Raw genomic sequence first — 13635 nt, 5'->3', positions numbered from 1 at the left:
CATTGATCAACAGTCGAACAGCGGATGGTTTCGTGCCGACTGCAATCGTAATTGATGATGTCGTTGGGTCAACATGTGAACACGTAGGGGTGGTCCGCTGCGGAGCTCTATGTTCAACAATGTACGATGAACGATGTACTCAGAAACACTTGCGCGTGCACCAGCATTGTGCTCTTTCGGCAGATATGCTACAGATCACCATCTGTCCTACTTTACAGAGAAGACAAGCTTCCGAACCCCATGTTCCGCGAAGAGTCGTGGATGTCCAACCATTTAGCGTCTAGTGGTAGCTTCAATGTCTTTCTACCTCTTTCCGTAGATGCTCACGACAGTAACAATTCAATATTCGACCAGATTAGCCGTTTTCGAGATACTCGTTCACAGGCTCTGCGTAAAAATAATCTGCCTTTTGTCGAAGTCACTTGCCTCAAAAGATTTCTCCATTTTTAGCCCATATATTCGCTATGTTGGTCCCCTGCTCGTTTACATACTTTTGTTACCGCGTCACGTTCCCGCAACAGCACTACGCGGCATCCAACGTCGAATTGCGCAATAGTCATATTGTTTCGACGGATGAGTGTACAATTACGGAAAAAAGTTTCAGCTACACATAATTAATGTAGAGTCATGAAATTTTGGGAATAGATTTGTCTATTATAACGTATTTAAGTAATTAACTTCCCAAGATCATAGGTTAACGTAAGTGCGAAATAAGCCACTACAAATGTGAAATGCTGGTAACCACTGGAATGCTGAATGCAAGTATGCAAATGTGCATACATTGTGTTGTACAGGTGCCCATTGTCAGTTTTAGTGTTGATGGTCCATCCATACTACACTTTGTCGGTCAATACAAGAACGATTAATGTTGTTTATGGATGACGTTGGAGTTGTCCTCCAATGATGTCCCATATGTGCTCGATTGGAGATGGATCTGGTGATCGAGCAGGCCAAGATACCATGTTGACATTCTGTGGAACGTGTAGGGTTACACCAGCAGCTACGTGGGCGAGCATTATCTTGCTGGAAAACAATGCCTGGAATGCTGTTCATGAATGGCAGCACATCAGTCGAATCATCAGACTGACGTACAAATTCGCAGTCAGGGTGCGCGAGATCACCACGAGAATTCTCCTCCTAACATATAACTTCAGGTGTAGGCCCAATGTGTCTACCACGCAGACAGGTTGGTTGCTAGCCCTCAACCTCTCTGCCTCTAACCAACATATGTCCATCACTGGCACCGAGGCAGAACCAGCTTAACTCAGGAAACACAAAAGACCTCGACCCAGTTCTCCAATGACCTCTCTCTTGACGGCACTTAAGTCGGAAAATGGCGGTGGTCTCGGGTCAATGGAATCCACGCTACATGGCGTTTGGCTCGGAGCTGTCCTTAAAGTAATCGATTTGTAACAGTTCGTTGTGTCACTGTGGTGCCAGCTGCTGCACAAATTGCGGCAGATGCACTATAATCGGCCAGAGTCCTACGCCGAACACACCTCGAGGCCGTCCGAAGCACGGTCTCCTTGCGACGAAAAGTCTCGCGATGACCGCTGCGAGCATCATGTTCAATGGCTACGTTCCTGCCAAGTCTTTCTGCAACATTTCTCATAGCTCTATTACACGATCTCGTTGAAACTCAGTGAAAAGTTGATAAACACGCCTTTGTTGCCTTATAAAGGCATTCTTGACTAACATCTTCTCACCACGTCCAGTCTGGTAGGTAACTAACGCTCACAAGCTTTACATCGTATGTTTAAAGTGAACCTGATTTGCGTCCTCATAGTGGCGCTGCTAGCACCACTCTTGTACGACCTGGGAGAAATTTTAATAGACATCATCTTCCAGGTGTAGAAACACGCCTAACAACTTTCTTGGGGTATTTTCGTTCTCGTCGTTGCAACTACAAAAAAATTGCATCTTTTGTAGTTGCGACGACAGAACGAAAATAACCTCAACAATCATAAAGCAACTACGGACAATATGGCGACAAATGAAAAATCAAACAACTTTTGCTTATGTCGGACAGTTCCTTCTTGGCCCTGCGATTTTTTTCCCATCCATCAGTGTATTTGAAATTCTTCATTGCTACTACACTACTAAAAATTCTATCTTGTCAAAAGTAGGCATATTCAGAACCGTGGCTGCAGCATGTCTATATGATATGTGGCTGTAGCTTAGTATACGAGCTACAATTTAAAACAAACCGTTACCGGTTTCGGATTTATTACACGTCCACCTTCAGATGGCTCTTGCAGGTTTCCTTACTTTTCCGCTGAAGCCTCATTTTGTACTCGATACTGGCTTTTTGCGCAAAGGTAAATACAGTTTTTTTTTGTTCAAAATTCGAAAAACTTATGTTGTTTCTTATTTGACTTTCAAGGAAACTTTCATCAATGGTTTTAATGTTAGTAAAAAAGGAAATGCGGCGACTACTCACGTATGGTATACTTCCGTGCGAAGAATTCCTCGTGTATTTGTGTTATGTAAAAATTTGTGTCAACTTTAAAATGCATACCATGGTCTTTTAATAAATTAGAATCCGACGATGGTTTGTTGTCAATAAACTCTTGTAAGACATACCTGTGGCAGGCTGAAGTTTAAACTATAAATACATAATATCAAAAATGCACATTTATTTTACCACTTGAGTTTGCTTTATTTATTTAAAACATCAGTGCTCCAGAATGAAACAACTTTCTCAATTTTGGTTTGCTTCTAGGTAATATAGATTTTACTCATGCATTTGGAAGTCTCGTCTGCTTGTGCACTTTCTAGACTTTCCTGCATTTTGTCACTGATGTTTTCGCCCTAATTTCTAATTGGCTTGCAGCACTACGCCTTTCTTCACGCTAGACACGACAAAATATTGCGCCACTGTCGTTTATTTCTATCAGTTCAGTTTTTTCATGATTTCCGTGACACTCTTCCAGGAGTCAAATAAAACCGTGACCATCCGTACTCCGCTCCTTGTACACGTTCAGTATACGCAATTACTCCGATTTTGAATGAGCCTCGCATAATCGCGCAATATTCTAGGATGGGCCGCACGAGGTTATTGTATGGGATCTCCCTTGTAAACTGATCACATTTTCTCAATATTGTACCAGTGAACAGAGATCTGCCATTTGCTTTATCTACGGGTTATAGTGTGCGATCATTCCATTTCATGTCTCAACGAATTGATATATTAAGGTATTTCTATGTAGGGACTGATTCTTATTCATATTGTAGACATACAGTGATACTAAGCTCCCGCATTTTGTGCTTGAAACATTGTACAGACATGCAATATCACTGAAAGTGCAGTGTAATCTCTACGCTATCTTTAAAAGAAGGCACCACCCATATACAAGCTAGCTGTTATGTGACTGAAATAACTGTACAATTATGCAAGGGTCACAAGAAGAGAAAGATAAAAATCTAAATGAAGGTGACGAAAGGCATCAAAATCTACACAATTCTTCTATTTCGCACATTACTATACAACTGTTTTCAACACGTAACTGTACTACCCTTCGTGCACTCTAGTAGACAGGTGACTGCATTCCTTTGAAGGTAGCAGAGGTATGCACTTATAATTGTAGAACAATCGAAAACGGCTAAGACGAATTATAATTGGGGTCAGAAAAATAAAATTTATGCTGATAGTTCAGCTCGCGTGCTCCAAAAATTGCCCAAGTCAAAAAAGTTAATGTTTACAGTAACGTCGTTTCGGATGCGTGGAAACACGATGAAAACCGATTAAAAAACATAGAAAGAAATCGTTTTCCCCATCACACAGAAATATCATGCAATGGATCAAATGGAACTTACTCTTGTGCATCACAAAAAGGAGCATCAATTATAAATAACTAGCATAACAACGAATGGATCAGTTTTTTTCAAATATTTATCTTGCATTTAATAACTAGCAAATTCATCAAATTTTATTATTTTTTATCTAAATATTTCTCTCATAGAGGAGATAGCGTATGTAAGGCAATGGTAGGCAAGATTATAAATTCAAAATATTTTTTAAAGGATCTTATTGTTAGTTAAGCTGCTGTGTTAGTCAAAGTTTAACACGAATGAAAAACGTAGTTCACTGCATCCTGATCCTCTGGCTAACAATATTTCCGAAAGTCAGTGTTATAACATAATAATATGCGTCAAAATATTGGTCAGGACATGCCCATTATTTAATACACCTTTGATGAATTTGTCTTACTGGCTTGGTATTAATGGTGAAATGTGCTTAAATGCGGCAAAGAGCGTTTAAATATGGCGCAACCGTAAATCTGTTACCGTAGCCTTCATTTGGCGTTCACACTGTTGGGTTCGCGAACTCTCACAAATTAGCATCTTTGAACCTCACCAATATCTTGCGCTACACTACAGATCAATCTGCCACCACAATCAAGATTATAGATAGGGGATCCAACATCGCACTCTAGCTTTTAATTCCACTACGTTCCTCCACAACCGACGTCGCTATCGCAGGCCTATGTGATAACGCTCGACAATGAAGTAGGCAGTTCGCTTCCTGATATGTAGGAGAGATTTTCACTGCCAGTATTTGGCCGGCAATGTCGTCAAGTTCCTGATGACCATACATAGCATCAATATGCTGGATTAAATTCGAAATCTATACGCAGTGTCTCAGCATGTGACACTGTTGATGGTAATCCGTCCGTGAGATGGTCCTAATAAAAGTAGGCTACGATGTGTGATAAAAAAAAGTTACGGGAATTTTTCTTTTTCTTAGAATATCTTTATTTATTCATCAACATCAGCTTTGTACTTATCAAGCAATCCCACGCAGATAAATGCACTTGTGCCTCAGATTTTTCCAATCTTGAAACCACTTCTGGAACATACTTTTCGCTAAGGTTGTAAGAAAATGAAACACCTACAGCCGTCCTTAAGGTGTCGTTTATTATGTAGCTACCAGTTTCGGCCCTTCAATGCGCCGTCTTCAGGCCTTAGTTTATGCTGAATAGGTCACTAAGACCTGAAGATGGTGCATTGGAGCGCCGAAACTAATAGCTACACAATAAAAGACACCTTAAGGCCGGCTGTAGGTATTTTGTTTTCTTACAACAGTGACCGGCCGAAGTCCTCCAGACCTCCAACCACAAGGGTGGACATACAAAAACTTCGTTATGGTGTTCACCTTAGTCAGCCATTCCGTTTTTATCTCATCAATGGTGGCAAAATGACGTCCTTTCTTGGGGAATTGAAATAACTTTTAGGGGGGGCATGATCGGCGAACAGTGTGGCTGAGACAACATAACGATTTTGTTTTTTGCTAAAAAAAAATCACGACCAAACAGTCAGGCGTGAGCGGGAGCATTATCGTGATGCAATTTCCACAATTGCCACAATTCTAGTCGTTTTCTTCGGATTACTTCACGCAAACGGCGCATAACTTGCAGGTAGTATTCTTTATTGATCGAACGACTATATGGTAAGAATTCAGGCTGCACTGTCCCACTGTAATTGAACAGAACAATGAGAAGAACCTTCTCATGTGATAGAACTAGTCGATAAATTGGGACGATTGGGCCATACCCGTACCCCTATGTTTCGCCACCTGTTACAAGTTTCTTTAGAAGCTCTGGATCGTTGTCTTCATACAGCAGTTTGTGAGCGATGTCCACGCGACGTCGGTTTTGGCCGAAATTCAACAGTTTCGGAAAAAAGTTTTCCGCTACTCAAAACATCCGAAAAGTTGCTTGGCATGAGCCAAAGGATATACCAACATCATCAGCAAGTTTTCTGCTGGTGATTCTGCAGTTTTCCAGAACCATTTTCTTTATTTCCCCCACATTGTCGTCAGTAATCAATGTGCTAGAGCATCCAGGTCTGTCGTCATCTTCAAAGTCCTCTCGACCCTCCCTGAAACGTTTATACCACTCCTAAATTTCTATACTGTCTTACTCATAGCAGATTCGCCAAAAGCCACAGTTGACATTTCGAATGCGGTACTGGACTCTTTCCCATTTTTTAAGTAAAACTTAATGCATTATTTTAATCCATCTTTTCCGAAAGCAAAAAATTTGCCGAGCACTCGAAAATACGTATAACTTTCCGCCTGTCAACATTAACTAGTATTCAAAACAGCTGAAAATGAAAACGCACATCAGGTACAAGTGTACCAACAAGATAACAAAAATTAATATAGGGTGTATATAGCCCGCGAAACTAAAAAATTGTCGTTACCTTTGGATTACACATCGTATGTGCAGGTACAAATTCACTCATCTATTAGTCTTCTGTTCTCAAAAGATATACTAAAGATTTATCTCTCGCAAAGAGGAAAAAGACTCTTGTGCTTCACTCATCTATTAGTCTTCTGTTCTCAAAAGATATACTAAAGATTTATCTCTCGCACAGAGGGACAAGACTCTTGTGCTCAGAGGAAGAAAAGCATTCCCGATGAAGTACTTGAGCCCACCGTTCAGTTCCTATAAGTTTATAACAGTTAAAAATTTTGTACTGATATCATCTAAGAAAAGCGCCGAAATCGCTAGACAAAGCGATAGACTGTTTTACAAGTGAACGGCCGCGCGGGATTACCCGAGCGGTCTTGGGCGCTGCAGTCATGGACTGTGCGGCTGGTCCCGGCGGAGGTTCGAGTCCTCCTTCGGGGCGTGGGTGTGTGTGTCTGTCCTTAGGATAATTTAGGTTAAGCAGTGTGTAAGACCAGGGACTGATGACCTTAGCAGTTAAGTCCCATAAGATTTCACACACATTTGAATTTTTGACAAGTGAACGACTCAGCGCAAGCAACAGAAGAGGCGCGCGAAAAGCGGGTTGCGCTTGGCGGCGTGTTTGTACACAGCCTGCGACGCTTCTGGTACTCACATCCACTGAGCGACATGTCTGGCAGAGAGCGAGAGACGCAGTCAGGGCGGCACTACATCCAGCAGGAGCACCAGGCAGCACGTCGCACACCACACGTACACACAGGCTCCACACTCACATCGCGTCACGGCGCTAGGCGTCCCGGTGCCCGGTACACACAGTCGCAGAGCGCGCGCGTCGACCGTGCAGACGAGTGCGCAGGCGCGGGCAGACTGCCTGCACCGCCGCCTCCTGGCCACAGCGCTAGTCCCTGGTGTTCGTGAGGTGGTGGGGGGGGGGGGGGGGGAAGAGAGGAGGGTGGGGGAGTCTTCCCACCCCTACACGGCTAACCAGCGTAACGACTGCACCTCGAGGCCCGGGGCCCGGCCGCCGAGAGACCAACGGCTCTGATCGCCTGTTCGGCCACCAGCGACACAAAGCCGTGATACCCTCCGCGGTCAAGGCCGCGTTACCGGCGCGCCTTCTCTGCCAGGGCTCCAGAGCCTCGCTGTCAAGTTCCAAGATCAAATAACGTTGCTGCCCACTTACTGCGCATTTCTTCTAATGATTACTTTTAAAAGATTGATATTCACTCATTCACTTGCAGTGAACGTTTAAAAGTTGAACATAAAAAAAAAATTAAAATATATTCCATGCATCAGGAAGGAATTATCCGAATGGGATGGAAATCGGTAGATGTGACGTGTATGTGCAGGCAAACAAATGTTTGCAATTTCAGACAAATCAGATGTTTAATTCAAAACGAAGAGTTTCGCAAATTAAGCAAGTCAATTACGCATTTATCCACCTCTGGCCCTTATGCAAGCAGTTATTCGGCCTGGCATTGACTGGTAGAGTTCTGGATGTCCTTCCGAGGGATATCGTGCTAACTTCTGTCCAACTGGCGCGTTGGATCGCCAAATCCCGAGTTGATTGGAGGGCATTGCCAATAATACTCCAAATTTTCTCAAATGGGGAGTGATACGGGTGAGCTGATGATAGTTTCGACAAGCATGAAGAAAAGCAGTAGAGTCATTCGCCGTTTGCGGACAGATATTGTTGATGTTGTTGTTGTTGTTGTGGTTTTCAGTCCTGAGACTGGTTTGGTGCAGCTCTCCATGCTACCCTATCCTGTGCATGCTTCTTCATCTCCCAGAACTTACTGCAGCCTACATCCCTCTGAATCTGCTTAGCGTATTCGTCTCTTGGTCTCCCTCTACGATTTTTACCCTCCACGCTGCCCTCCAATGCTAAATTTGTGATACCTTGATGCCTCAAAACAAGTCCTACCAACCGGTCCCTTCTTCTTGTCAAGTTGTGTCACAAACTCCTCTTCTCCCCAATTCTGTTCAATACCTCCTCATTAGTTATGTGATCTCCCCATCCAATCTTCAGCATTCTTCTGTAGCACCACATTTCGAAAGCTTCTATTCTCTTCTTTCCCAAACTATTTATCGTCCATGTTTCACTTCCATACATGGCTACACTCCATACAAATACTTTCAGAAACGACTTCCTGACACTTAAATCTATACTCGATGTTAACAAATGTCTCTTCTTCAGAAACGCTTTCCTTGCCATTGCCTATCTACATTTTATATCTTCTCTACTTCGAACATCATCAGCTATTTTGCTCCCAAAATAGCAAAACTCCTTTACTACTTTAAGTGTTTCATTTCATAATCTAATTCCCTCATCATCACCTGACTTCATTCGACTGGATTCCATTATCCTCGTTTTGCTTTTGTTGATGTTCATCTTATATCCTCCTTTCAAGACACTGTCCATTTCGTTCAACTGCTCTTCCAAGTCCTTTGCTGTCTCTGACAGAATTACAATGTCATCGGCGAGTCTCAAAGTTTTTATTTCTTCTCCATGGATTTTAATACCTACTCCGAATTTTTCTTTTGTTTCCTTTACTGCTTGCTCAGTATACAGATTGAATAACATCGGGGAGAGGCTACAACCCTGTCTCACTCCCTTCCCAACCACTGCTTTCCTTTCATGCCCCTCGACTCTTATAAGTGCCATCTCGTTTCTGTACAAATTGTAAATAGGCTTCCGCTCCCTGTATTTTATCCCTGCCACCTTTAGAATTTGAAAGAGAGTATTACAGTCAACATTGTGAAAAGCTTTCTCTAAGTCTACAGAAATTATCATGCTGAAATGTAAGCCCAAACTGGCTTGTCATGAAGGACAATAAAACTGGGTGTAGAATATCGTCGACATACCTCTGTGCTGTGATGTTGCGGTGAATGACAACCAAGGAGGTTACTGACTTGCTCAATTCGTGCAGCTCTTTCTTTTCATCCAGTTGTTTGTCCCTACCGATTTCTATTACATTCGGAAAAGTATTTTCTCCTGCGTCTTTTTTTCTTTTCCTTAGAGTGTATTTCTCTCACATATACAACTCTTTTGGTAGACTGTTTCAGTGATTAACTGTTTATGGTATGAATAAAAACATATCGTAACCAATCGCTAATTTTTTTTCCAAGACATTTTGTCCATCATCAGGAGGAAGATCAGGAGCATTGCTTCTTGGAAACCAACGCTTTCGAAGTATCTCCAGTCCCGTCATCTTCGTTGTGTTCTTACCTACAGAGTACTGCATTTGAACTTAATTGATTCACCGTTTGCAAACTTTCATAAACAGTGAATCTGTCAAGTTTTATTTATATTTATAGGTGTCCCCGCCGGCCGCTGTGGCCTAGTGGTTCTAGGCGCTTCAGTCCGGAACCGCGCTGCTGCTATGGTCGCAGGTTCGAATCCTGCCTGGGGCATGGATGTGTGTGATGTCCTTAGGTTGGTTAGGTTTAAGTAGTTCTAAGTGTAGGAGACTGATGACCTCAGATGTTAAGTCCCATAGTGCTTAGAGCCATTTGAACCGTAGGTGTTCCCATCTGAATTGAAATTCACAGTAGTCAAGCCAATTCATAAAAAATATAATAGAGGAGAGTGTTGTACCTGGAGGATAGTGTACCAAGGAGTTGTGGTTTTTGGTCCGTACTTCGGTCTGGTGACTGATTTTAGAATCACATGACGGAACACACTCTAGTGACCGCCATAAGCAGTTTATGCCATTTTATACAGCTCTTGTTATTGTTGGACATGAGGATGTGTTTTGTTCAGCGTTTGTAAATATTTCGCGTTTTGAACATTTTAGTGACATGTAATGTATTTCAGCTATTCTGAATATGATGATAGTTCCTCAGGCGCAGAACTTTATGATGAGTAAAGTGCTATATATTTTCAGATATTTTTTTTTAAAATATGGGGCCAGTTAAGCCATATTTCATCGGTCGTGCTCCATCTTGTATCTTGAAACAGAAGGTCTTTGACAATGGAACATTTGATACTTGCAAATGAACTGAGTTTCTGTAAAGTCTTATCAATTTTGCCTGTCTTGGAAACTTGCTACAATTCACAATATCTTCTTTTTTAAAACATGTATAACTTCTAGCTGTTTCCTGATAAAACTTTTGCGTCACTGTTGTCATTTACTTATTACTGACGTATAGTAGCCTAATAAGTAACAGATATATGATTAAATACAGTATTGACAAGATTTTTTTGTTGCAACGCTTTTAAATTTTAGTGGGATATTCGTTGGTAAGTACATGGCCATGTTGTACGTTGGAATGCATTTTCACATTAGGAAGAACGTTAATTTTCCCAAGTAATTTGCCGTGTGTTGTACGCCAAGGTTACGTTCAGGTGTCTTTTTTGTCCATACTCTGTATTAATGATCCAGTCACAATGTACAACAGCTGATCTTAAATGGGGGTCAATGAAAATGATCTGGCACTGAATTCATCTGCTGTCTCACATGGCTCGAGGAATTGCTTCAAAAGTAATGCTTAAGCTAAAATCTTAGTAAAAAGAAAGTGTACTATTCTTCCAACAAAACAGTAACCTCATAGAGCGCAATGGAATGTTGTATCTGACGATATTACGGAAATAAAATTGGATGATACAACTGCTTTTCTTGGCGTAAGTATAGACAGGAAGCTGTCTTGAAAACATCACACTGATCTCATTGCCAAAAGTTACGAAAATAAATTTATGTAATAAGAACAGTGTCACAAGTTACGAAGTTTTGGCGGAAGCTGATGGTGTATTCTACTCTAATAGATCCGTACCTCTCATATGGAATTGAAGTATGGGAAGATGCTGCAGCCAAAAATAAATAAATAATATACTGGTTCTTCAAAAAAGGCAATTAGGATTCTATTTAATCTCAGTCTTATAAAGGGATAATCGACAATATGAAATTACGCTGCCGTTAGTATACAGTGTGTATATAAAACTGTACAAAATTGCTCTGAGCACTATGGGACTTAACTGCTGTGGTCATCAGTCCCCTAGAACTTAGAACTACTTAAACCTAACTAAACTAAAGACATCACACACATCCATGCCCGAGGCAGGATTCGAACCTGCGACCGTAGCGGTCACGCGGTTCCAGACTGTAGCGCCTAGAACCGCACGGCCACTCCGGCCGGCTATAAAACTGTACAACTAACATTGAACACACGAACAAACTTGCATTTTCCGCGTTCTGTGTCTCCATTTCAGGAAAGATTGACCGGCTTCTAAAGAGGCGTAAAATCGATTCAGTATTCTAGCCTCCAGCAAAAGCTTGACAACTCATGAGGCCTATGAAGGACGTAGGCCTCAGAACGCCAGGAGTATAGAAAACAGCGCGTGTGTGGTGAGCAGTTTTATGTCGGACAGACTGTGCGAACTGTTGAGCAGCACCGTGTAGAACGCGATATCCCGATCAGTGAGTGGTAGCTCTGGAGAACGGACACCGAATTGAGTTCGACGAGACATCTACTATCAACTCATTGGCTGCCGGACCTGAATTGCCCAAGGTTATGTACCAGTTCCAGGCATTTTTCAGGGGTGTATAATTGTTTGGACATACGGCCTGTGAAGTTATCTTCTGCAATATCATACCTTCTACGCTATGTGGGCTATGTGTATGGCAATCTTGCACCTTTAATTACAAATCAACACTCCTTTCAGCTTTTCAGACAAATGATTTTTTTTTTTTTGGAAGAATAGAACGAAACAAATATAAATGCGCAAATTTATTAACTCAACAGTTTGGGTTACGAATTCACAGCAGATCTAAAAACGTATTTGAAGTAAATAATAGGCTGTATGCTTTACTTTACATGTGTGAATAATGAAAAAACAGTCCAAGCACATGAAATTCTCATTCGGGCAAGCCTTACAGTTTGTGATGACTTGCTTTGGTTTCTTCATACCTGCAATGCGTCCAAATTTGTGAGGGTATCGTCGGTAACATGATGTGCACCTGTTTCTCTTGGTGCCAGTTTCTTCCACGACTTGGTTCTGATGAACTTGATGTTCCTGGAGATCCTGGCACATCTTTCGGGTTTCCATTGTTTGTCAGTGCAAGTTCAACTTTCTCTTGAAATTCAGTTACGTGCAGATTTTTGCCAATTACGTGCTTGTAGATAGCATGAGCTTTGACAGTTGCCGTATTGGTGAGGAGCCCGAAAGCGATCTTGCGGTACCACTTCAGTCCTCTTCGTAAATTGGAGGCATAAGATGCTATGTGACCTGACACATCTATTAAGGATTTTACGTAATTATATTCCAAAATTGTCGATGGCCTTGTGGTTGCTCCGTTTGTTGAGGTGGAACTTCTTTGCCCGTCAGGAACAAGAAATCTCCTTTGTCCTTCCATTTTTCTATGAGAGCATTTATGTTACTCTGCTTGCATAACACTTCACCCTTCTTGACCTTTCATTTCACTACTGTCGATGAATTGTACTTTCTGTTATTCCTCAATGTACCAACGATGTGGGTTAAACGTTCGTTCAGCTTAGGGTGACGCTTGTATATCAGCTGTCGATGCGCAGAGTGCTTCCGGCATTCAACGATGGATTCGTGACCTCCATCACCACACTGGAGGACATGTCACGATCTGCGGGTGCAATCTCCTTTCCAGCATAAACTTTACATGCCAAGTACAGCCTCCATAAACACACAGTTTGAACAGCTTGAGACCATTTTTATGACGTGTCCCCGGAATATACTGGCGAAACCCCAGCCTTCCTAAACACGGCACCATAGTTCGTGAAATTTATCGTTTAGTAGATCAACTGATGGTGAAATTTTGTACAGTTTGGTGTTGTTTCTGCCACAACTGTCCTAAAAATGTAGTATACTAAAAAGGCATCAAACCTGTTGGGGAATAAAGATTTACTTCATTTTTGTACAGTATATTCTTCGACAAATACTTCTGGAGTGAAGGTTTTCGATCCGGAACAGTTCCCAAGCCGGATTCCCCCCCTCCCAAAACTGCTCTATTTCATTGTGCCTATCCATTGTTGTAGTGTGATGTGTTCTGTGCGTTTTCCATTGACAGTACTGTCAATAATTCGTTGCGCGGCATAGCGTTTTGTCTCGGTGACAATCATTTCCAAACCTTTCATCAAAAAGCAATCTGTAAAAATCTAGTTCATCACATCTTCCAGTCACTTTTGTCTTCACATGGTCAGAAATTCCCTCATTACAGGTTGTGGTAAAATCATTCATATTTCCAGTTACATCATGCCGAGTAGCTGCAGAGATGTCTCTTTGAGACACAGTTGCTGTTTCCCCAATAGTTGTTCTTTCTATTTTTCTCTGTCTGCCTGCATGGGAATAGTCGGAATCACGACCGGAGCTCTCAGAAGAGTATCCAGGATCATCGCCGTCAGATATGTCGCCAAACAAACTGGCCTTACTCTCACTGAATTCGCTTTTCTCGTCCAACCAACCCGCAGTTGA

At 41.9% G+C, this 13635-nt stretch overlaps 1 protein-coding gene across 1 annotated transcript in view; it reads right to left on the bottom strand.

The window, feature by feature from the left end:
• Positions 1 to 12225, bottom strand: part of LOC124789070 (kazrin) — a 1028805-nt gene extending 1016580 nt beyond the window's left edge. Inside the window, exons 1-2 of the mRNA XM_047256362.1 lie at positions 12102 to 12225; positions 6850 to 6962 (exon numbers count right to left, since the gene is read on the bottom strand). Of these exons, the coding sequence (XP_047112318.1) occupies positions 6850 to 6962; positions 12102 to 12225 (237 nt within the window). The remainder of the gene's footprint in view (positions 1 to 6849; positions 6963 to 12101) is intronic.
• Between the last annotated feature and the right edge of the window lie 1410 nt (positions 12226 to 13635).

The sequence above is a fragment of the Schistocerca piceifrons genome, chromosome 3, assembly GCF_021461385.2.
Source record: "Schistocerca piceifrons isolate TAMUIC-IGC-003096 chromosome 3, iqSchPice1.1, whole genome shotgun sequence".
NCBI lineage: Eukaryota > Metazoa > Arthropoda > Insecta > Orthoptera > Acrididae > Schistocerca > Schistocerca piceifrons.
Note: the sequence above shows the minus strand (reverse complement) of the source record. Positions and strands in the feature narration are given on the sequence as shown.